Source organism: Gymnogyps californianus, chromosome 2 (assembly GCF_018139145.2).
Source record: "Gymnogyps californianus isolate 813 chromosome 2, ASM1813914v2, whole genome shotgun sequence".
NCBI classification, from domain to species: domain Eukaryota; kingdom Metazoa; phylum Chordata; class Aves; order Accipitriformes; family Cathartidae; genus Gymnogyps; species Gymnogyps californianus.
Window position 1 is genome coordinate 167,501,024 of NC_059472.1, and position 26,063 is coordinate 167,527,086.

At 41.2% G+C, this 26,063-nt stretch overlaps 1 protein-coding gene across 1 annotated transcript in view; it reads right to left on the reverse strand.

Annotated features, from left to right (window-relative positions):
• Nucleotides 1-26,063, reverse strand: part of MAP4 (microtubule associated protein 4) — a 161,249-nt gene that overhangs the window by 6,714 nt on the left and 128,472 nt on the right. The window contains 7 exon segments of the mRNA XM_050892110.1: nt 3,645-3,737; nt 5,301-5,429; nt 7,740-8,062; nt 8,225-8,284; nt 11,870-12,047; nt 13,538-13,750; nt 14,665-14,765. Of these exon segments, the coding sequence (XP_050748067.1) occupies nt 3,645-3,737; nt 5,301-5,429; nt 7,740-8,062; nt 8,225-8,284; nt 11,870-12,047; nt 13,538-13,750; nt 14,665-14,765 (1,097 nt within the window).

The window sequence follows — 26,063 nt, forward strand, 5'->3', positions numbered from 1 at the left end:
TGACATTATAACTTTCCATGGGAAAATTCTGGGGGTTTTTGGTAGTAATTTTAAGACGACCTCTCCCAATTATGTCAGCAACCGCCAGCTGACACCTACGTCCACAGAAAGTTCTGCTATAGATCATCTCGCAGAGAAAATGAAAATCTTTCTTTTTGAATGTGACAAGAATTCATTCATTTACCAGCTACTCTAAAAGCTTATTGAGAATTATCATGATAATTTGCAATATATCTTTCTCAGGAAGCACGAATCCTCCTAGTACTTGTGAAGAGGGATGAGTCAAAGCCCTGATGTCTTGTTTGCTCAAAATTAGTAGAACAGCACAGTTCAGCCTCCTGCTATGCTGTTCCATGTTCATGTACCCTGACTCAGTGACACCAGACACTCTGAAAAGGTGAGATCACGGCTACTGGATTTGATTTTCTTGGGGGTTGCTAGTAAAGTTACTACCGCTTTTATAATGAGTACTTGTTTGCTTAGAACTGGAATAAAACTAGATTTATTTCACAGAATGCATTTTAAAATAATGTTTGTTATCAGCTATGGTAGACATACCCAGTTATGACTCCCCATGATTTCACCTGAGGATCCAAACAATTATACCTAAATGGAAGTGTATTTCTTGTAAGATTTCTAACATTAGTTGTTTCGAGTTTGCAATGGGAGACACATTTAAAGGCTTGGGCTTGCATTTATAGAGCCAAATACTCAGACTCTGGTGCCAGAAATAAACTTTAGATCTGAAAGCTTGATACGGAGCCTCAGATGGGAAACGTGATCCTCATCTGTTTTTAGATTTTCTATCTCTGACCATTTCCCAATCCATCTAAGCAGGTCAAGCCAAAGGGCAGAGAAAGCTATGTACATTCCAAATCACCTTGTTAAATCTTCAACAACACGTACGCTACCTGCACTTTCTAAAATCTACCTCTTTACTGTTGCTTTCTTTAAAAAGAGAGGGGGAAAATACTAAAGCGCAACAAAAGCTTTTACCCAGGAAATCTATCTATGTTTGTGTCTAGGTATTTCTGACAAATATAATGTTGAGTAGGAACAATATCTACTGCTTTTGAACATGTCTTCTTGGGTATCTTGGAGGGGAGAAGAAATTACCTCTGTGTATAGAAGACAAAATGGGTATGCAAACAGTGTACCAGCTAGGAACCACTTCACTTAGGTAGGATGTCCATCACTTCTACCAGAGCAACCCTAAAGCTGAATCATAATTTGCTACTAACCACAGCTCTTGTCCACAGGATTCCTAAAAGCTTTAACTGAAGCCACTAGAACAACGGACTTTCCAGACATCCCCATCAGCAGTGGGGTTCAGGAATTAGACATCAGGAAGTCTTCTGTCAGAGTGATCATCGTTAGCTATTTGAACAAGAAAACATCTTGGAAGAGGACACTAATATTACAGTGCCCCAAAGGGAGTGAGCAGATATAAAAATGAATAAAAGGAAACGCTTTTATAGGAAGCCAGACCGGCCACTGCGTCTCATCTACTCACATTGGTACTGCCTGTGCAGGGTTTGGGGGCGTTGGATGGCTGGGAACGACTGCCTGAAGCTGGTTTGGGGGCATTTGGAACCTGGAAATAATAAGCACTTTGCTATCTATTCTCAAAGCAAAAAGCTTAAGCAGTTGAGCAAGGAGGAAAACTGCAGTGGTAAAAGGAGAGTGTGGAAGAAGAGAAAAAGAAAGCAGGCACACACTTGTCCCCTAGAGCTGGGAATGTCCCCAGGACAGGGCAGTCAAGAGGAAAGAACAGGTTTGGTGATTCATTAGAAGAAAGAATAGTTCACTAATGTAGTTAAGCAAGCAAGAAAAATATCCCCCACATTTAAATCACATTTCTGTTGGCCTCAAAAAGAGGAAAAGTATGTGTGAGACTCGCTGTCCACTAAAAGGCTATACAAGGTAAGAGTGGCAAAATTAAAGCGGCTTATAAAACAGAGCTCCTTTGAGTGCCTGAACAGTTAAGATACAACAGCTGCTCTTTAACAGTATAGCCAAAGGGACTTCTGCCACAAAACACTGATCATGTATAAACAGTCTGTTCCAAACTTGGGTGACAAAACCAGCTGAAGTATGCAGTAGGAACAGAAATGTGCATAGCTAAAAAAATATTATGAGGGCACCTAATTGACATGATGGTCTCAACATCAGTTTGTCTTTCTGTGGCGCAGAGAATTCTCCTGCATGAGCATTTCTATGGGAAGCTCCATACACACATGTATGCACTCCTATAAACATTGGGTAAGTCCCAGAAATATCAAATAAGAATGGCAAATGCCACCACCACTGGTGAGAATCCGCAAACTGGAAGGCAAGCAGGGCAGCAGAGATGCGTGTCCAGCGACTCTCAATGGGAAGTCAAGCTTAGTTAAGGGAACACTGCATGTGTGCCTTCAACATCTGTCCCTTACCATCTTGGCAACCAACCTGCAGGGAACAAGTTTGTTAAGAACCCAGATTTGCCTTTTGCAAAGATTTAAGGAAGAATTGGTCACGTAAAGGTTCAGCCAGCTAGACAAATACCCACGTATTTCCCAGGAAAAGTGGCCACAGCAGTTTGCACCACAGTCGGGTCCTATGTAGCACTTGTATCCGCTGAACCAGACATCAAACAGAACACACTGACTATACAGCAGTAAGTCTGGCCCCAGAAGTTGAATATTTGCAGGCAGTTTCATTGATGCTGGCTCTCAGGCACTGGGCACAGAGAAAGCATCACAAGATGTGATAGCTGGACATCACTCCTCAGGAACCCGGCATATTTGAACACCAATGGAAAAAACTTCCTTAGGCTTAAGTACTTCAGTGTCTTTTTGAAACCATCCAATCTTTGCACTTCTGCAAACTACCCCTAGTACAAACAGCCTAGCATAGATTTGTTAAGGTAGTACAGATTTGCCCACAAGGAAACAAGCCTGCCAGACTATAGTCATGTTTTCAAAAGCTTCAGTATCTAGATAGTCAATCTGGTTTTTTTGCCAGACACTTTCAGGATATAATACTCCAAACCAAGTACACAGACATTCCAAGATTACCCTTCTACTTTAATAAGCTCAACTCTGCTGCCAGAGATACCAGTAGCCTTTAAATTTAGAAATTAATCACAGCTCAAAGATTAAGTCCCAAAGTATTTTCCTCCTCCTTTTTCGAAGTCTCCCTTCTCGTGAAACACGAAGTGAAATTAATCTGACTCAGGCTCGCTCTATTAGCCAGTGAAGAGTAACAAGCGCTTCTAGGCCACAATTCATTTCATCTGAAAAATCTGACATCTAAAATAGGCCAGAGGACTGATGAGGTGCCTCCATTGACTGCAGAGGGAATCCACGGTGAGCTAACTCCTGGGGTCAACGATGCGCACATCCTACATTTGGTCATGAATACCACGTAAACCATGTGAGAAATAGGTCAGGTGTATTTGTAGTACTATGAAACAACACACACACATTCAACCTAGCATCCCATGGGCAAAAAAAAAAAGTCTCCAGCCTACATTATTTCCAGAAGCCCTGAAACTCTGCCACACCTTTCTGCCTGAAACAGAGCATTCTTAAGACTGACATATAAAAACATAGTACAAGAGAAGGAGTTAGTAGAAAGACAGCTTGCCCAGAGCCCATACTTACATTCCCACCTCCAGGGACATGCTTAATATTGTCCTTGGAACCACACTTGGACTGAACATGGCTGTAGTTCGCTTTTTTGGAGACTATCTGGACCTGGAATGTTACAGAATGGAAAACAACACAAGGGAAGAGGACTGGTTAGAGTTGTCATACGGCAGGCTGGAGTGGATGCTCTAACATGGTGGATAAACAAGGAGTTGTGTTAAACTCAATCCAACTTTAGCATTAGGTGTGAAAGCAACTGAGGAGGAGAGTGAGAAAAAAGTGAACGAAACAAGAGGCTGCACAGACAGTGTTAGTGCGAGAGCGTAAGCGCTACTGTGAAGACTGCTTCTCCGTATACTCTACGGGTTAGCATCACTGGGTGGGCGCCTGCCTGCCAGAAGGGCTGGGTTTGTCTATGTCCCCCGTGAAGCTTCCCAGGAACTCTCCGGTGAGAGCTTCCCCAGAGCAGGGAGAGCCAGCTCAGCTGCCTCCTTCCTCCACCGATCGGAGCCATGGGGCCACCACTTCCAACAACGCTACGAACTGCTCGGTGTCTGCACCTTATTTCCATTTGCCTGGATTGGCTTCAGTCCTGGGTAACGTCTTTCAAAACCTCTGGGCAGTAAAGCCCGGTCTGAGAAACAATTCTTCTGATGAAGGTTGTCAAACCGTCAGTTAAATTTTATCAGACAAGTCTTATGTTAATTAAATTGTTTCTCCTTTAAACTGACTCGGACATTTTCAAAATACAAAAGGAGTATGCTAAGTGAGCTTTTACTCACAAAGGTAGTAACTGAGTTAGAGTAACAGGCCCATGTTTACAAAGGTTAGTTACGACACGTGTTTAGTCTGGGAGTTATTTAACACAGCACAAAACGTGGCAGAAGCTGTATCCTACGTTCTAGAAAGAGGGGATAAATTCGAAGCACAAAAGGAATCACCAGAACATTCTCACTTTAGCAGGTTTCCAAAAGGTCCTTAGCCAGTTCAGAAAGACTGGATTCAGTGCAACAGCAGCTCTGAAAATGTACTCGTGCCATGGAAGCATATAGTGGTTTTCTGACTTCTCTAGAGGTACAAATCCCGTCCATTCATTAACAGGCTGATAATATCCGAATTAAACCAGCACTGCAGGCACTCCCGCCTCACTCCCCATCCACTCGTGCTGAAATACCATGTCATGACAGCTTCGGAGTAACTCATCAAATGGTGACCGCCTAATGCATGGAGTTAAAGAGTTTTGATGCAACTGGGTCGGGAATATTGCAGGAAAGATATTAAGTCCTTAATATTCTGCAATCTTAAAACAAGCAGCGCTGAACTAAAGCGCTCTCTTCCTAGTTACAAACTAGTGCTGTGTGTGAAGAACGGGTCTTAAGGGAAACCTCCGACTCAAAGTTAAGCCTATCTACCTAAAAGTGAAAATGGAGGACTCTACTCTGAAAACATTTACATTTACAGCAGGCATGGAAAAGATACCTATGATAGCGATCTCTGAACGTGTTTAACTGAGAGCATCTCAGGATTTACAAGAAAGAATTGGAAAAGTGTCTGTGCAAGGAACAGTGACACTGACAGGAGAAAGCAGAAGAGCTGAAGAGAAGGGAAAGTGACTCAAAATGGAAATGTTTTCCTTCATCTCCCACAGAGAAAAGTCTGAAATAAACTCACTTTCCCATTGGGCTGTTTTGGGGCACCCTCTTTTGATACGGTTGTTTTAGTAGTAGCCATTTTAGAGACCGCATTGGGTTCAGACTTTCGTGCAGCAGCGGCTGATTCTGGCTTTTTCTCTATTTTCCCCTAGATGGAGACAAATGGATGATTTCAACCAGCAAAAGCAAAAGTGTGGGCAGGAGATTACGGGAACACAAGCTACCCAGATAAACTTAGTGGAGCAGACAACCCAGGAGAACTTCTTACATGCTGTAATCCTCAGGCAAAATATAATCCCATGCCCAGGAATGATAAAACTAAGGGGGTGGCAGGGAAGCAACATCACTCAGACATGGGATGAAACAGGCACCCTGGGGTCATAAAGCAATAATTAAGTTCTCTGTTTCAAAAAGCTCGTAGGTGCCCTTCATTGGTATCTTATCATTTCCCCAACAGTCATGATGGCAGGTCTCCAAGTGACCCCAGTACATGATATTCTGCCAAAAAATTAAACCCAATCTTTTAGTAACCCAATAGCAGTGCAGGACCACCTCCTTCACACAGAGGACGTTATACAGATCTTAGAGGCAAACACATCCACTGGCTGATTTTCTTTGCCTTCAAGCTCTAAGAGCTCTGCTGGATACAGATACACTGTGCTTCCATTTCTGATTTTGCACCCACACACTGATTTGACTCAGGCTTTGAGATCAACAGCTGATATAGTTTTCAACTCATGAAATGCAGGTGGACCTAGCTAATCCAGCTAAGCAGAAAACTGAATGAAAATTTACAGGTTTTAGAAAAATTCAGCAGCTACCTGAGAATGGATATTCTTCTGCTAATCTAGATCCAGATAAGTGCAGCAGAACCTGCATTTTTGGGGGGACTCAGCATAAATCCTGTATTTCACTAACCTACCAGCAACAGAACAGTAAACAAAAAAACCCCAGCACTCCTACGATATTCTCAGATTCTAAAAACATCTCAGTATAAATAAGACTACACAAAGGACAATTTTCTTAAAAGTACAATTGTTAGGATTTAACAATTCTATGAAAATACTTAGAAAATAAAGGACAGTACAATTACATGTAAAAATAAATTCCCTTAAACTGACACAATAACCCTCTAAGCTAAAAAGCTCTGCAATCCTCAGAATGCTAGCACAGTTTAAAATAACAGAACAATCCTACGTGTTCTTTTTGACCAGATGGCAGAAGGCTTTCTGAACTTCTATTTGGTTTCAAGCTACAATATACAGTATATGAAAGGATCACCCTCCTGCTTGCCTCAAAGTTTTTCAGCAGACTTGGTCTGTCATTTCCAGAAACTCCGTTTTGGGGAGTGGAAGCTTCTGTCCTCTAGACGTCTAAGCTCTGAGGACTGTATTATGATATTGTACAACTAAAATACTCTTAACTCTGAAGAATAAATCCATGCTATATCGATGCTGTCTGTGACATACAACACCACAGCCCACAAATGCCCTTGACTTTAATGTTTTTGCAAGCAGATTAAGGCTCCCAGCATGAAACGTGCTCTCTTGGCATCAGATTAAAGTTATGTGCCAAGTTATTCATTACCGCAGACCTTCAGCAAAGATAAGTGGGCAAATCTGTTCCACTTTGTGGAAATTAAAGCCTTCTGACTACGGGCAAGCTGCTAACACATTTGGTCAGGCAAAGATCGGTGTATCTGTTATACAATATCCAATAAAGGTTTTATGATTATGCATATGCACAAAATTATTTAAACCCTCAGAAGAGGGCTACAGGTATATCCCTAGACCTTTATAATTTACATTGTAGATATTCACAGTGAAAGTTTAATTTAAGACCATTACTGATTGAGAGCCTCAAGTTCTATCTATGTACATGTTTTTCCCTACAGCTCACTTAACACTGCCCTCTTCTTTTCTTGTGGCCACCACAGGTTATCCAAAGAGCAGCGTATGTAGACCCATTTCATTTCAGCTTTAGGCCTGACAAGTTGAAGAGTCCCCGTTCCTAGACCTGGGAAAGGTGCTGTGGAACTTGCTCCTGAATCCAGATTTCCTGCATCGTAGTGCATTATTCCACCTTCTGTACCATTCAGCAGACTCAATTCCTCTATTCAAAGGCAAAGTTTTGGAATATAGACAAGATTTTGAGCTTCCAGTACCAACTAGTTTCTATGTTAGGACGTACGACAGAAAAACAGAACCACAGAGTTTTGAATTCCTGTACGTATGCCAGTAAATACCATGAAGGCTCTTAAGGTGGATTCCTTCTGTACACTACTACCACTACCTTGTTAATGCCTTGTGCATAAACCAGGAACCCAAAGAGGAGCTCTGCAGAGCATAAACGAGAAGAGCAGTGAGGATACAGCCACCAAAATTAGCAAAGAGCACCCATAATGCTTAAGAGCTACTGTTCCAAAGTGCATATTGTTATCAAGTTTGAAGAAACTTACCTTTCCTCCACCAGGCTGATGTTTAATATTATCTGTTGATCCAATTTTGGAACGTACATTTTTCAGATCTGGAGCTGAAACGCTGCTGGTCGGGCGAGGTGGCTTGGAAACAGTGCTGGGTTTAGTCGGAGCCTTAGCAGTTGTTTTTTTAGCATCTGCTGTTGCGGTTGAGGTTGCAGTGGGTTTGGTTGCAGCAGGCTTGGTTTTGGGACGACTGGTGGCTACTCCAGGTAAAGTAGGTGCGCTGGAGGCGGTGGTAGAAGGAGTGGTGGCACTACTTTTTACTGCATTTCCAGTAGCACTCTTAGGGCGGCTTATGTCTGCTACAATTATCATAGCGACAGTTGGAAGGAAGGAGGAAAAAGATGGGTCAGAGGCCATTTATACAAACTTCCTCCGAGTCCTAAAGATGCACGGTGGCTTGTTTAATAAACACAGCCCCGAACAAGGAGCATTTGATTCAGACGGAAACTGAACAAAGTTACCTGATGGTGACTTTGCAGAAGTCTTCTTGGCATCTGCAGGCTTTGCATCAGTCTTGATAGCTGCCCAACACAAAACACACTGATTAGTATTTCAGAGTGGGAGCCAGTTTGCCCGGATGAGAAGCCTGGGATCCCGGCACAGCTTCCCCTGGAGGTCAGGGGCTCTCTGCAGCTCCTCACATACCGATGGTCCTCTTTACCCACAGTCCACATTTCTAACATGCTGCTTGAAAGAAAGCACCACAAGAATTAACTGCTCTGTTTGAACACCTGACTGAGGTCCTCCTCCTAACAGGAAAACCCACTCATGTTTTCCAGCAAAAGGATCAATTCATCTGAAGGATCAGCATTCAGTGATGCAACACACTTGGGGTATGGTTTGCATTTTGTTTTTTGTTCAAATAACTTTCTGAATCTGACAGCACTCACTAAGATTATTTTAATCCCGCTCCAATTTCATTTCTCAAAAAAACCAACCAAACAACAAACCCCAAAACACAACTCCTTTCTTTACTAAATAGCAAAAGCAAAACCACATTTGCCCATCTATAAACTTGGTCTCATTGCTAGATCAGTTCTAACCCATACCAATTTTCTAGCACAGAAGTTATTGCACGTATTTTGGTCCCTATTATCACTGTATAAAACCAAAAATCAATCACTAAACCGAACTACGCCTTCGGGCAAACACCAATGATCATGACCTGATTACATTCCACATAGAGGACAGTCGAAACCAGGAACACATCTATATTTCTCAAAGCAGAAGAAAAACACAGATGAAAGTGATCAAGGCAAAAATCACAGACTGAAAAATATAAACAGAACCTTATTTTAAGGAGCTCTTTGATAATGAAATTGTAGCTTTTTTTTTTTTTTTTTTTTTTTTTTTTTTTTTACTATCAGCGATGAACAACTTTGGCTAAAATCGGCTTCATTTCAATAGCCAAAGAAAGGCAACATTAAAAACAAACAATAAATGGAAAAAAATCTAAGTTAGAAATTATGAAAAACCCCATCTTCTAATATTTAATTTCCATTAACAGTCTTAGATTTTCAGATAAACTCAAGCAGCTGGCAGGGTATTTTATGGAATGCCAATATAGAAAAGAGCAAGCAGAAGAGGCAGATAACTGTAGGCCAAGTTAGTCTGGATCATTCCATCCTGACTTTGCTAAAAGCATTCAGTTAAACACTACAGATAAGATACTAGCTAATGAGATGAAACGCATCTGGATAATTTAATAAGGCCTAAAGGATAGATATCTAATTAACACCAAACACTTCAAAAAAGGTCCTGTCAAACCAACCCAATCTCATTTCTTGAGACCACAACTTTAATTGGGAAAACTGTATGGACAGAACAGACTTAGTTTTATATAGAGGCAAGAGACTAATATGTTGCTCTAATATATAAAGAGATGTTATTTCTACTCATGTCAGCGGAGAGCCAAATGCTGGAACGCTTTTGTCTATGTTATTAGCATGCGATGTTGAAAACCTGGAGAATGATAAAGCTACTGGAAAAATGGTCTATAATGACAGTCAAAGACTTTGATCTTTTTCTGATCTGAAAGACAGAGAGGTGGTCTTGTACAAACATAAAAGTCATTTTTATGGAAAGGGGGGAAAACTGGGAAGAAAAAAAAAATTAAAAAAATCAAGCACCACATAGCCCGTGGCTCTCATTTAGTAGAGAAAGTGACTGACATTTAATACCTGAAAAAGTAAAACCATATAATTTCAAAACACGCCACTATACACATATTTTTAAACAGTGAGAATGACTAAACATTTGAGCAAACCACAAGGAAGTGAGAGTCTCTGTCTTTTGAACCTGAGAAGCTAGAGCAAACGTCCTTCTGAAATACCATCTTTAGCCAGAAACTTATTATCTGTCTCAATGCTACATAATGAGAAACGAAATTGTGATCAGAAGACATCCAGGTGTCCATCACTTTCACCTATGGATCCAGCTGAAGATGCACATGCTCTACCTAAACAGAATTGTTTGGCTCGTTGCGATTCCCCTTCAGGCCCCACAACGCTGTTCATCCTCTATCACACCCTTCCTTTCTCCTCTTCCCAAAGAGGACTCCCTTCTCTTACCATTCATGACTCCTCTGTGCATTTCCAGATCCAGACAAAACAGCTTTTAACTCCGGATGGAGTTTCTCCAGCTGACCTCATCTCTCCCTCGCCCACCCAGTTCTCACTGTACTTTGGCAATGTCCCACCACCCTCGCTGGTGCAGAAGCCTCTTCCTCTGTACATCTTGCCACTTGGAACAACCTTCCTGCATCTCTGCATCGTTGACTCCATCTCTTTTCACGAGTCATCAGAAAACACTTCTTTGTTTGTGTCTCAATTTTGGAAGGAGAAATTAACTGAACTCATTAAAACGTATTAAGCGTTCTGGGCTACAGTTTGCATAAAAGACCACACAAAATGAATTTTACAAGGATGTCCACAGGATCAGTTAAGATACATGGCTCTTGGAAAGTGCAACACTTCCTCTACACTTGATTAATTATATATTCCCCTAGAGCATGAAGTATGGAATGTACATCTAGCCTAATATATTTCAACATAGTTAAAACATTACTATTCTTTTGGGAAAGACGGGTTATGAATTCATGCTTTGGGACTCATAGAACAAAGCAACCAATACGTATTATTAGTTTTACATGTTTATTGGCAAAATTTGCCAATGAGGTCTAGTCATTTGAAGAAACTTGACAACTTTTAACTATATTTTTATCTGACGTTAAATCTCTCAGGCTCCATTAAAATGAGTGAAAACACTGTTTTCAAGATGCTAATACACTGCTCATGTTTCATGCTGACTGTGTTAAACTCATGGGAAGTTCCCTCTTTGGCAACAGTAGGAGTGGGATACAGTTTTCTGATGAAGCTGATGTGATTTCAGCTCCAAATTCTTCCTGCACTAGCAAACCCCCTCCACTTCTGTTCAACCTTTTTTGTTTTTCAGATGCACTAGTTTGAGTGCTTCAGCTCCTCTTCTGAAGATTTGCTCTTCCCAAGTTTTAAATTGGTTTTAGTGTTTATTCTAACTGTTACTATGGCAAAATACAGAGGTAATAGCATCCTTTTTCTTAAATCAAGCATGTTCAGTAATTCTATTAACCCTGAATCACACAGAGCTGATCTGAGTCGGCCTTGAAGGTCATTCAGATTTGTGTTTGGAAGAAGGAGCCCTGGAGAGAAAAAAGTCTGACCTATGGTCTCTGTGCCTTGGCACAGGATCTTGTCTTGTGTTGTATTAAAACGGTTAAACATTTCAGCTACCACTAAGCTTCAAGTCAACTCCTGACTGACTGCTAGGCCAGTTTACACCTCTCAGAAGTACTGGTTAACAGCAGCTGCAGCTTCTCATAAATGGCTACATTTCAAGGTTTTGGTTTTTTTCCCTTCTTTTGAACCTGAAGATCACAAGCTTGTTTACCAGGAGGCTAATTTTAATAAACTGATGGGGCCACAGGATGACCTAAACACAAGAAAAAGCAGTCAGCGTACTGGAATATGTGAGAAAGACATCATAGCGTGAACCAACAGTGCTACTCAAACAGAAACTTGCAGCTGGTTAGAAAGAGATCTCCTGAAGAAAAACAAGAGAATACTTACATGTTGGCCTCTTCGGTGGAGAAGTAGCAGTATTTTTCGCAGCAGCAGCTGCGGTGACTGGCGATGCCGCTGTTGTCCTAGGAGTAGCAGGGGTGCTCCTGACAGTAGTTTTAGGAGTGGCAGATGATGGAGGCTTTGAAAGTGAGGTCCGCTTATCTGTGGTCTTCGCATCTGCAACCTGAAAATGAACAGGCTACATTAAAGCCAGTATTTCACTGACAGTCTCTTCAAAGTGTTTGCCAACGAAAAGCCTGAAATAAATTGAAATTGTTTAAATTCTTAAACACGTAAGCTAGGCACCGCTGAAACATTATAATGCAGAAGATTAAAAATAATTAAGGCATGCAGAAGCGACCGACTATATTCGGTGCAGGACACAGAGCACAGACCCTGCTGAATGTTAGAATTCATCCAGATCTGTTTCAGCATTAATGTGTGGAGGCCATTTACAGATGTGAACGAGGTTCTGATTTCTGAACAAAATGGAGAACATCAGTCCACTAGCAATACTTCTGGGAGAGATTTCTTTCCTTCATGAGCAGAAATGCTTCCTAAGCTAAGAAGGCATTTATTAAAACACTGTGGACATAAGAATTAGGTGTCCGTGGTTCATTCCTAACTTGGAAAAGAACTTCATGTCTGTCCCTGGTAAGTCACTTGTTTGTAAACTGACTGATCTCAAGTATTAAAATACTGAGTTAATGTATGGAAACAAATGAGATGAGATTTTGATTTCATCAAAAAGGGACTCAGAATCATGCAAAAACTTAAACAAAACTGAAGCCACTGGCTTACAGAAAAAAAGTACAGATTTACGCCTGTGCTTTCATACTCTTTTTGTTACTTTTATTTAGTTTTAAAGACACTCAAATGCAGTTATTTAAGCTTAAATGTATAGTAGAAATGCTAGCATTTAAACATCAGCTGAAAGCTTCTGAAATAGATTTTAACATTCCCTTTCAAATTTGAATTCTTCTACTATATAATATCACAAGTGAACGTAGGGAAGATTCAAGGGACGTTTCCCATTCTTAACATCACATGTGGATACCCTACTTCAGCTTTAAGATGCAACACTAAGAACTGTCCACAAGTCTTCTCTTATTGGAGAATTACAAATCTCCAATATTTCCTAAGCATGTAAGTGTATGATCAGTTATCTTTGTACAGTTTTTATAATGACCAGACATCATAAAGAGACAATCAGTGGGAAATACTGAACTGTTCAAACTGATTTTTTTCCCCTCAATATTAATATTGAAGCTCTCCATTCACTTTTCCCATGCTCTTGTCTGGATTTAAGAGTTATCCTATGTTTGTAGTGTATCTATATTTAAAAAACCCTCCTCCTCTAGTAACGGAAAGAAATAAAGAATTATCTTGTGTACTTCATGACAGTTCACTATGAAAATCGTAGTAACACAGTCAAGTTTAATTTTCTCCTCTGCGATGACACAATTAAATGCTTGGGACCTGATGCCGTAAGTGGGTTAATGGAAGCTGATACTAATAACTGCGCAGCTCTCGTAACACAGTGAATCACGTTCCTGATCTTATCCTCCCATGATTAGCACTAGAATTATGTTTCAACTCTTGGGTAAGACAGCTGATAAGTTAACATGTAAGTAAGTTCTTGGAGCTCCCCCGCAAAAGCAAATTGTTTCTTACCTTTGGTTTAGTCTCTTTGGGAGTTAAGGTGGAGGGACGTGTAGTACTGGTGGCTGGGCGTTTAGTAGTAGTGGCTGAAGTAGGACCTGCAGTAGGGCTGGTGGGTTTTTTGTTTGGGCCAGGCGTGGCAGAGGCTGGCCGCTTGGGGCTGGTAGCGGACAGGGGCCTGGCTTTCGTTGCTGCAGGCTTTGTAGATGATGTGGATGCGGCAGGCTTTATGTTTTTTCAAAAAGCAAAATCCAGTATAAAAACAAAAAAATACAACAAAAAATAGCGCATTGTAAACCAAAACATTGAGCTGCAAGAACATAACGATGATATTTTAAATGAAACAAAAAAAAAATTAGCTTTCTGTTTTCTGAGCATAACAAAAAGACCAAAATGAAGGAGCAGAAGAGGGCTGCCTGCGGCACCCAGTGGAGTTTTGCCATTCAATTCAAAGCGAACAGGATTTATTCCAGCAACATCTAAAGCAACAGAAGGAATCGCTGGTAAAGCTGGGATTAGTAATTGGGTGTTCCTGGCATCCAGTCCTACGTGCAATACACAGGACGTTGCTTTCCAATTACATGCACACAACGGATTGCAAGCTCTAAATCCTCATCTGATCAACTCTAGTGGTCATACGTCCGCTGCCTTCGAGGGGACCAAGAACCTCCTGCCCCTACCACTGCTCTAAGAATTTGGGGTTGCATTTTGCTGAATGCTGCAAGCTTCTGAAAGCAGGTGTCTCCCATCTTTCACAAACAGCTCTAAAATAAGAGAATATCAGATCCTGAGCAAGATCTCTGAATGCTAATTGTAATGCAAACAAATGTGTTGTAAACAACTAGGAGAGTATCAGTGTAGCAGAAGTGTTATAAATGTTTACTACTTCTACACCACCGATACCAACCAGAGAATTAATTTAAATAAAGCTTACCACACATTTATTAAATCCACTTTCAGTCACATTTGCTACAGGCTGAGTTGCTTGCAACTTCATAACTGGATGTCTTTGTTCCAGTAAAATGGTTCACAAACAGCAGCTCAGAAAACAGAACTTGTGTTGCCACAGCTTAAGAAGCAGAAAAGCCAGCAAATAAAAACCATGGAAGCGAAGACGCTGACCATGAAACAACACCTACCTTTGTCTTCTTCTCAGGGCTGGGAGGAAGCTCTTTGTTGGGAGGTGCTGTGATATCATTCCCTGTCACAGCTTCAGCTGGTTTGGTCTCTTCTGGTTTTGCTGGGGGGAAAAAAAAAAAGGGAGACTTCGTAAGTTTGAGCTGGTGGGGTTTTGGGGGTTTTTTTGTTTGTTTTTTTTAACATATAATTTTTTTTTTAGTTTACTATTATTCAACACAGTAGCGGGAGGAGACAGAACTGAGACAGTTACAGGTTGACTATTTCTGGAAAATTTCCCCCAAACCAGAATCTCTACAGGAAGAAAGATTTTCCCTGTAACAGGACAGGTTCATCCAGATGCCATTAGCATCCAATTTCTCGTAATATGCCAGTGGGAAAAGACAGAAAGCAGACAAAGGAAAGCTCTGGTTTAATTAAAATAGCAAACCTTCCCATCTTTCAAGTTATTAAAATAAATTGTTGGAATGTTAATGGTGAAGTTCTGACCTCTCCGAGGTTTTACACTATGACTTATCCTGAAGTAGGGCACTGTTTTCAAGCTATCCCTATCGTTATGGCTGTTTCTTCTTGACCTTTCTTCTGCCCACATCCACGCGTTGCAGCTCTCCGCGAGCAGGGCGGATTCCCAGCAGCCGAAGGGAGCCGGACTGCTAACGGGAAAGGTTGCACAGGAAAGCAGGAACATGGAGATCTCATTCTAACACGCGTGGATGATACCGACCCTTGTTAGTGTGGAAACCATCGTGTCATGCTGGTGTACGCGGTGTTTCACAGCACAAAGCTTAGATTCAGTTACAGAGGTTGCCAGTTTTTCACTGTGATTGTTCATTTTTGTCATTGCCACCAAAGGTTGTTAGGCTGAGTGGGGACGGCGAATATACGCGCTCTTCTAACAGCAGCAGAGCAGCCACAACCACTTCCTCATCCCCTTTTAAAAACCAGTCTCTAAAGCATTGTCCAGCCACCAGCAGAAGGATAACTACTGCCCTCCAAAGCAAACAATATAACAAAACATTAATTTAGTAGCAGCTTCGCCAAGTTTTCTCCCTAAATCTTATAAATCCTACAGCAGAACTGCCATGCTGCTTTGCACCATGAGACGTGCAAGAGGCAATTTCCCTATAAATAGCTTTTACAACACTAATTCTCAGCGGTGTTGCTGTACAACTGCACTGCTATGAGCTGTCTTCTGCTGCAATTCCTGTGGCATTTGAATTTTATGAAGGATATGGTGCAAACAACCCATCACAAATTTATGCATTTTCCCTTGTCATCTGGGCATTAAAATAAAGCGTTATCTGTGTTGGATGTTTCTTTTTATAACTACACAACAGATTGTAATGCTGCGGCGCATGCTAAGGGCCCACCAGACAATAGCGTAACAATTCCAACAGTAAAAAGGTTGTTTTCCATGTCTTTTCAAAATTACTATTTATATTTCACATTTTCTTGCTTGCCAGTCTTGAAGGGAGCGTCTCAGAGGACAGTTCAATTCTGGTACAAACGCCACTGTTGAAACAAGCAAAATAAAATAAAATCGTGCCTTCTGCCTTCCCCAGTGACGCTCAACAGCAGGATCGTTTTGTTGTTGTTATTTATTTTTCTGACTCCAGGACAAGTTTAGAAGCCTTTTTTTCCCTTGCGTTGCATTAGCCTCTTCCTAGCCATTTAGCTTCCAAGTCATACTAAATGTTTTGCAGCACTGGGTTTAGCATCCTAGGCATACAAAAAAGACTTGTGAAGAAAAACAAGCACCAAAATGTACAGGCTGGACACTTTTTAATGCAAAATTCTTAAGAATCATTAACGTTCACCTAGAAAGCCCATTTTTTTGTAGCTAATCTATATTGGCTCCTCTATACTAGTTTTCTCCACTGCATTTCAATAAATCTTTATATTCTCCCTTATTTAACTTGTCAGTTTTATCTACAGCAATACCAGAAAGAGCAATTGTTGTTGACGGCTCCTGTTTCTGAATAACAACCTTCTGTCCATTCACTGCTCTCTGCTCCCAGGACCCCACGCCTGGGGATGGCTTTATTTTGAATCCTACCAGTCTCAGGTATCTCAGACATTAAGGTGACTTTCCATCCGTTGGAAGTTACCTTTCATGTACTGCCTGTTGTTATTATTTCAGCTAATTCAGCGGCAACATTAAACCTCTCGCTTGATGACAGTATCACAGCATCCACGCAGCAACACGAATTTGTCTGCTTCAGGGAGCCTAATGCGGCTCCTCAAAAAACCTCAGCTTCCAAAGTTTCAGGATTTAAACTCCAGCAGCTTCCATGCTTCTGAACTAACGACAACATGAATTTCATGTTATTTCATGTTACTTAGTCGAATACGGGCTACTAGACAAGAAACTTGGAGTGAATAACTTCAACACACAAATTATCAGAGAGTACATTAAGGTTCTACAAAAACAAACAGGATTTTTTTTTTTTTTTTTTTTAAATGTAAACCAGAAATGTAGCATCACCAAGCTGATGGAGCTACACTGCAGGACAGCACACATACAGGTTAAGCAACTTGCATCTATAAATAATAATAATAATAATGATAAACCCCGGAGAGCTGGTTAGGGAACTTTCCTACTTCAGGGGCCACAGGACCATAATTCAGGTTCCATCTCTCATAGCCGCTGATATACTGGGGTACACCACCCCAAGGGATTACAGAAGGATAGTTTTGTTCTGTGCTGCCTCAATTTGAGTAACAACCCAATGCGCTCATCAGTACACTTGCTTTCATTCATCATTTAATTATGAGGATGCTCTCTCCTATACAGAGCAGAGAACTGCCTGGGAAGATTTCCTTGTTACACGGAATATTAGGAAAAGCTGCCAAATCTTAATCAAATCTGTTCATTAGTCTGCAAGAATTATTTAAGAGACTTTTCAGTTTGCTTGTTCCTCCGAGCATGGCAACAAACCTCTGAAAGATAATTCAAAGACATTTTGTTGGGAGCTCTGCCCTGAGCAGGGCTCCTCCTTCAGCCGCCGCAGCTCCGGCTCCTCGTGGTGTTCGCTGATGGAGAAAATTCAGCTCAGCTGAGTCAGCACCCAGAACTGAATTACTCCTGGGGGAAAAGGGGACGGGGACTTGAAGGAGAGAGGGAAGGACATTCCAATCTGGCATCTTCCACCGATAAACTCAAATGCATAACCCTGGGATCAGGTGCTTTCTCCCTGCTGCTACTCACTGCAACGGCAAGCTGTGCCGTGCTGTTTTGTACATCCATCCTCACCCCCAGCTTACCATTCGTTACTAACTATGTTTTTAATGGTGGAAATCAAACTTTTTGTACATGTCAGTTCACAACACCGTGAGGCACCACTGCTTCACAATTTCTAAGAGCGACACTGGAAGAAATTATTCATATCTAAGCGCACCAGAGAAAACAAATGACTCCACAATAACGACTAAACCCACAAACCGCAAACTCCAGAATTTTGTCTGAGGTTTTACTGACATCAATTATGAAAGAGCAAACTTGATAAGTGGTGCTTATGTCTCCTTTAACAGCGATACCAAGTGTACTTCAGACACACTCCAGCCGGCAGAAAGAGGGATGGTCGCAATTCCTGACATGCTGTGTGGAGGAGGGACCCCCCGGGGTGCCCCGGCACTTCTCACATGGACGCTGTGTGTCGGTTACTTCGTATTTATAGTACCTATCTGCCTCTAAATGGTTTTCAACCAAACAGGCCAGTTCTCAGAAAAATGCTAAAGACAACTATCCTGCATATCAAAGATAACTGCAATGTTTTCCTTGACAAGGTTTCGCTCTCATCTGCTGCAGGAGGAGTTTGACGCTGGCAGATGCAGCCTTGCTGTCAGACAAGTGCCTTCTCATATAAAAATCTGCTCAAATTCAGCAATGTTATAATTCACTAAAAAAAACCCCCACCCCATAGTTTGAACCCTCTTGCTGGTTGAAGCCTCAGGTGGCTCCTCACCTTGGCCATGCTCAGTGGCCCATCTCCCAGTGCTTCCCAGGCTGTATCCACACCATCCCCAGCGTCAGCTGCGTACAAGCCACCTCTTCCAGGTTCCCGGGCAGATGGAGCTGAGCAAACCAAGATGTACACAAGTTGCAGGTGGGAGAAACCAGACTTCTCCCTTACCGACCCTGCACCAGCCTTGCCAGAGCACTCACCGCCGTGGTGCTAGGTTGGTCAACCAAACCCTGCTCAAAGGCAATCCCTAAGCTGTGGTAACGCACAGCCAAGACCACGCGCAGAAGCCATAGCGCTGAAACTACATTTGGCAAAGGCACGCTAGAGCCAACACAAGTTAAAAAGCATATTTTTAAAATAAATTTGTCACCAGAAACCAGATATTTGCCATTGCTGGATGAAAGACCCAGGAAACAAGACGACATGGTGTTCAGATAAAACTGAAGTCAGAGGGAACAAGACTCGTAACAAACAAGCAATGGTGACTTTTCAGAATAAATAGTAAAAATGAGATGATCTGTGCCAAAACTGACACTAAAAAAAAAGCTCCAGCTCCTTGTTATAAAAGGGGACAATACTCTTCCTATAGGTCTTAAAAATTACGGAAAATATAACTCATTATGTTTGTCTCATACAAGCAGAGTGAGCCATAAAAAAACACTAATGAGGAAATTTATAGTTCTGCCTCCAACAGCCAAGTATAAATACTGTGATGCAAATAAAGCATGTGGGGCCATCCACGCAGCCATGGAGTAGGCACAGTCTCCTGAAAGGCAATTCATCCTGATTTTTAGGTATCAGCAGCCACTCATAACAAGTTATTTACACAAGAACCCTGGTGTCCGAGGAGATTCTTAACATATTTTATCCTCAACCTCTTACTTCTATACATGCTGCCACTCTCTCGGTGGTTACTAGAAGCAGGTGAGTTACCATTAGAGGAAATGTAATTGTGATATAAAGCAGAGTAGATGATGCAATGGTTATAAGAATATTTTTTTTCCCCAGAAAGAACAGACTGTAGAACAGCTACCTTATCAACCGTATAAAAGACCAAAGCTGTCCTCCAAGGCTGAACAGTAATGTTTAAATAGACTGTCTATTATTTCTTTAAAAAAACTTCGCTGTTTGAACAGTGAGTCTCTCTCCAAAGTTTCCTATACAGCACTAACGCAGCTCAAGAGAACAACTTTCCAAGGAGCCTTCAAGCACATCTTACAACTAGTCATTCAGAGCCAACCCATTCCACTGCATCCACAGAAGACTGTCATCAACTAAACCACAAGATTCTGATGTCAAAGCTTTTCCTCTGGTTATCTTTCCTCTAGGGAGACTTTCTCTCATTAGAAGGAGGTTAAGGAATGGAGCATTTCCCCTTCATATCACAAGGATGTACAGAACTTCCCTCCAAATGAATTTAAAAAAACAAGTATGATGACAGAGAGTTTGGTTGATTTAAAGCTCTGCTGTCTAAAAACCATAGGCAGCTTTTGAAAAAGACCAAGGAACAAGACAAACCAAACTCAGTGTTTTGACGGAGTTTTGCAGATGCTAAGGGGGACTCTTCTTCAAAAGCAGCAACAAAGTGGGGGCAAAAGCTGCTGAAGTCTGTTTGAAAACAGAACAGCTGGGCAATAGGAAACGACAGCAGCGGTGACGTTCACCTTCACACTTCTGAATGAAGCAGCAGAGTAACGCAGCAAGGAAGGGTAGGGTGAGACGAACTGCCACGCCACTCCTAAAAAGGAGGATTTCAAACCCACATATTGAAAGCTAAGACAATGCTTCATGATTTTAACCTTGAACTCATTACTCAAAATGCAGTTACACCTATCGTACAGGGTTATTGTGAGAATTCAGCAATCTGCCTGCATGGATGTACCAAAGGGGTCAAGCGACATAGGATCACAGAGCAATGAAGGGTTGGAAGGGACCTCAGAGGTCACCAGCCCAACCCATCACTCAAAGCAGGTCCCAGCAGATCAGGTTGCTTACAGTCATGGCCAACATAATTTCCAAATATAAGGAAAAATTTCTTCAATGTGAGGGAGGTCAACCACTGGAAGAGGCCCAAAGAGATTGCGAGATCTCCATCCTTGGAGACGTTCAGACCTGGAAAGGACACACACGGCCCTGGAGCAACCTGATCTATTTACATGTGGTTTAGAGTCAGGGGTTAAACCAGAGACCTCCAGAGCCCTGTTCCAGTCTAAGTGACTCTGTATTACAGCTACGTAGTGGAGGATGCCCACATTGTACGCAATTAATCATATGTCTTCTTGAAGCCAAGTCCTGATTATGAATAACTATATATAGTTTTCCTAACCGTAAGGAGAAAAACACCCACCCCACTCTTCTCCAAAGAAAATATCTCTCTCACCATCCTGTGACTTGCAGTCTAGAGACTACCCGCTTGTCCAACTGCTTTTTAGCCCATGTAATCATTTAACATTAGCATAGCACAACAATGTAGGTTGGAAGAGATGTCTGGAGGTCATTTAGCCCAATTCCTCACTCAAATTATACCAGATTGCTTGGGGTTTTTTCAGTCATATTCTGAGCATCTCCAAGGATGGAGATTCCACATCCTGGGGCTTCTCCTCCAATATTTGATTAGCTTCATGGTAAAAAAAACACCAAAACAAAACAACAACAACAAACAACAATTCACAAATTCCTGGCACAAGATGTTTTACAGCTTCACTGTAAATTGAATTCAGAAGTCACCCAGCATCATTTGCTTTCATCTGCTGCTGCTATTTTCATTTGATGACCCATATTCTTACACTGGAAAAACTGAACAGTCTTCTCTTGTTCACAACTTTCATGTCATTGATGACTTTATAGACAGTAATCACAACCGTCTCCCTCTCCAAGTCCTCTCACTTTCAGGCTAGAGAGTCTTAGTTTATTCGGCCATTCCCATGTGAACTTCGCTAATATGATGCCTTTATTTATCATACTTCTAATTCTCTTACAACCTTTTTGAGGCAGAGGACAACATGCGGATTTACATATTGTATTCAGAATGCAAGTGCATAATGGATTTATAAATTGATACAATTTTTTCTAGTTTGTTCTCTCTTCCTTTCTGAATTCCTAGAACTCCATTTGGTGAAGGAAAGCCACACAAAAGCATCCTTATGACAACTATAAAATCCTTACAACAGTAGCATTATTGCTCCTCCTCTACAAGTACAGAAGCAAAACCACCAGGGTTACAGCTCGTGCGAGGTGACATTGAGCTGGAACCCAAGAGGAGAGCAAACACAGACCTTCAGCCTTTCAGATCCTTTCACCATCAGTTTTGCTGTTACAGCTCTCATGAAAGCTGTTACTGTGTGTGAAAAAAACAGGCACTAAATCTGAAAAGCTTAACTGTTTGTGTTTCCTTCCCTGAAGTAGTAAAATTAGGAAAAAGTACTTATAGAAACATACCTGTGAGTATCTTTTTAAAGTTAAACCATGTTACTGCATTGTTTTATAAATCATGGAACTCAGAATAAAAGCCTATGTGCATGTATTTCTCAAATATCATGCAGCAACTTATTCAAGAATAAGCACTCCCAAAAATTCATTCTCCACGTCAAAAGGAAGAGGTGAAGACCCCAGTATAACATATCTTAGGCTCATCTCAAAAGGCCAGAAGCAAGTATTTCTATTTTCTGGTACTGCGGTAAGCAAGAGCTAAAGTGAAGATAAAGGATAGCAGTAATTACATACCGTGCATCTGGAAAATTTTTAAGAATGTTACATCTTGTTTTCCTTTCTCCCCTTTATTGACTAGTTAAATGAGCATTTCAGGGGGTACTTGAGACTATATCACTTAAATCCTCTCCTCTCCTAGCTATCCCACTTGGTAAGGTATTAGCTCCCATTTTATGGGGTCTGTATTTCACCTGCCTTGCCCCTAGTCTCTGATCCAGGCTGGGTCATTTACGTGCTTCAAAATGGAAGGGGTCTTGCAGCTGCATTCAAACGTGCTTGTGAACGAGACCAGGCGCTCATCTTCCATATCCCCAGCAAGGGATATTTAGCAGGCTAAGCTGAACTAAAACATCATTCAATGAAACAGCTCCATAATTCTCATAGGGATTAGAGTCATCAGCTGAAAATCCATTAAGAGAAATAGATTAAGCAACAAGGCAATGACCATCGTTACTCTCCCTCTTAAACGTAAACAACCTTCGAAACAAAACCAGACCATGTTAAATACTGCTTTTGCCAGAAATGCTGCAGAGAGGCACAAGCTCTTTCTTGTTCACCATCCAGAAGGAGCTGCTTCATCATAAACATCACCATCAAATAAAGCCTTTTTGTTTAAGGCTCTTAAAGTATCTACAAATATAACAAATCTCAGTCTAAGCAGAAATACAACCCTTATCTGCTTTCTCCTCCCCAGAAAAGGCTAAATAAAATGTCTCCTGCTTGACCCAAATACAGAATAGCTAAGCATTTTATTTGGCACCGAATGCAACTCGATCAACGTATACATTTTTACTTGTTATCAAGAATTGAGGAATAAACTAGATGTCCTCTTTGCCTGCATCTTGTAAACCTAGGTTGACTTGTTAAGACTCTATTTTTCACCCAGGAAGGGAAATCCTAAATCAGAACTTGTTCTTCTAGAACAACCTAAACTACTTGCCATGTTTACCTAACATGGTATGAACTGAAATCAAACAGCTAGTTAGAGTAATTAACATACTCTGTTTGACTGTAATACTGTGCTAAAAATTTGATGCTAGATATAAAAAAGCTAACAAAATCATGAGCTTTTCCCTTTTCATTGATAAAAGTGGAAGCACATTCATAAAACCAACAAAAAGCTCTATTTTCTGTCAATGCCCCTGACAAAACAAAGCAAGAGACACAAGCACACCTCCCAGTCAAACTAAAAATACCAGCAAAACCACAACATTAACCAAAGCTGTCTTAGGAAGGATATCAAGTGGGGAGCAGGGAAGAAACCCGCCTGAATTCGTATTTCAGTCTGTCCCTAAGGCTGGCCTGAACGCTGATGAAACCTCAGAGCATTTCCAGGTGGCCACTCGAGCTTGGGCAGTGCTTGGGCCAGGGGACACCCGGGGTATTTTCAGTATCTGAAGGCATAAACCTGCAATTCCATACTGTTCAAAATGCAAAACAATTACAAGCACAATCCTGTCTTTGAACACTTAAGCATAGAGATAAGCTATTACCAATGATCCAACTAGTCCAACATCAACTTCTTGCTTGTCATCTGATATCAACAAGCCACACAGAAGCCGGTCTGAGGGGTCTTTCTAACCCTTGTATCAGCTGATATATCACTGGCCTTGGACTTGAAGCACAACATTTTATATACCTTTATCCTATCTAGCATACCTTGGAGTCCCATCCGTAGAAATTCCCATTCTTTAAGTCCTGCCACACTTGGCACCTCAGGCTTGCAGCAGGAATTTCCAGGGATGAGCAGTGCACCGTCACAAACAACACCCCTGCACAAAACCAACACATGCTGCCCTCAACCCATCTTCTGCTCCTGAATATCTCCTTGCTCTTCGCATCTCTGTCCCCAGAGAAAGGGGCAGAGGAAAGCTTATGCATCTGCTGTAAACCACTGTTTTGAAGGTAGTCTCCCTCAAACAGCCAGTAGTTTTTGCTATTTCTGAGAAAGCACAGCGGGTGTTACAGAACAGGGAACCCACCTAATTTATGTAACGATTACAATACTTTCAGCATCAATTTTAAACTCAGTCCCTGAGAGATGCCAATGTTTATTTTATATTTAAGGCTGAACATGTGTACACCAAGAATTTTCACTGAACTATCCACAGCCTGTATCAGGCACTGTTTATCACTGGTGCCTTCATTTTCTCCTCCTTCCCGCAGCCTGCAATCCTTTATTTCTTTTCTTTCTCATTAAAAGCATGATTTCACCTGGCAAGGAGCCTTGTTTGCAAGCCACCATCCACACCGCTAACATTACCTGAACAAGTATCATTAGTTCATTACAAGGTAGCTGGGCTGATATTTCCTAATTCCATAATTAACTTTAATCTGTGTAAACCTGAGGCGATAGGCTATCACAGCCTCACTTATTTGTGTTGGAAGTCTCGGATTCTATATTTACCTAAACCACAAAGTGTTCTGCTGCAAAAAAACCTGCAGGAGATTGAGAAGTTACGTTGGATTGCGCCCCTTGCTTATGGATTTATAAAGAAATAAAAGTCAGAAGACCAAGACAATTTTTCTGATGCATATGCTGAGCTGCTGAGTATCAGAAAGGTGACAGTCCGAACCGAGCATGGTCGAGCAGAGCCTGGAATTCCTGGTATTTCAGAGCAGAAAATATTTCAAGTTGGAGGAAATTCAAAGAAAATGAGAAAAGGCAGAAGGTGAAGGCAGTGGTGAATGACATCGCTTATCTAAGTTATACCACTGGAGGTGACATATTAGGTACGTGCAATAAATCACACAACAGCTTATACACAATGTGAACATGAATCAAATCTGTTGTTCAGTGCAGGAAACAATGTGACCGCTTGTTTTGGTGAGAATCTGCAGTGATTGCTGATGTGATTGCAGATGAAATAAGGGACCAGAACAAGTTCTGCAGCTCAGCTCTGATCAGGACTAATCTGCAGCCAGGATCTCCTTGCTTAAAATACCTGCCGTGGGTACACGAGAGATTTGGACGGATATGTCTTTTTGACAATTTTTAGAATGAAATTAAACTAAATGTGCTATCATACTAACACCCAACTATTTGCAAGAAGAAATATTTTATGTACAATTCTAGGTCACCTTAAAAAAAAAAAAAAACCAAACCCAGGAGTAGCAGATGTTTAGCAAAAAACCCCACAACCCTGGCTGGGTAAGACCAAGGAAGTCTACTTTTGGCAGAAGTTCTGAGAGATGCCATTCAAATGATTAGAATCAGGTTGGACAATTCTTTCAGGAATTTTTAGGATGAAAGAAGGTGCAAGTGACAAAAGTTGTTACCCTAAATATAAGCGCTAAGTTCAGAATGAACAGGTAGAACAGGCAGAAAAACAGAGGAATTAACAAAGAGAAGGAAAAACACATTTCTATCAGATAAAATAGGTATGTTGGCCATTTTGGACACATTGTGTTGTGACTGGAAGGAGACCTGCAAAGTGAATGCCAAGACTGAAGCAGGGGAAGTTGATAAGGATAGGAATGGGTAATTTAGCTGTGATTCAAATGCAAAGGACAGATTTAGAATCAGTTCCATACTTACAGCCAAGACTGCTTGCTTGGTTGTTTTTATTATAACCACCTCTCTGCTTATTAACAGGGGAGAGGAAGCAAAAGCTCATCACAGAAAGTTTGAAAGCATTTCAGAAACATCCGAGGAATTTTTGTCTGTTTTCTCTTGTATTCCAAAAATCCCTTCTAACCTACGCATATATAAAGCAAAGAAAACATTT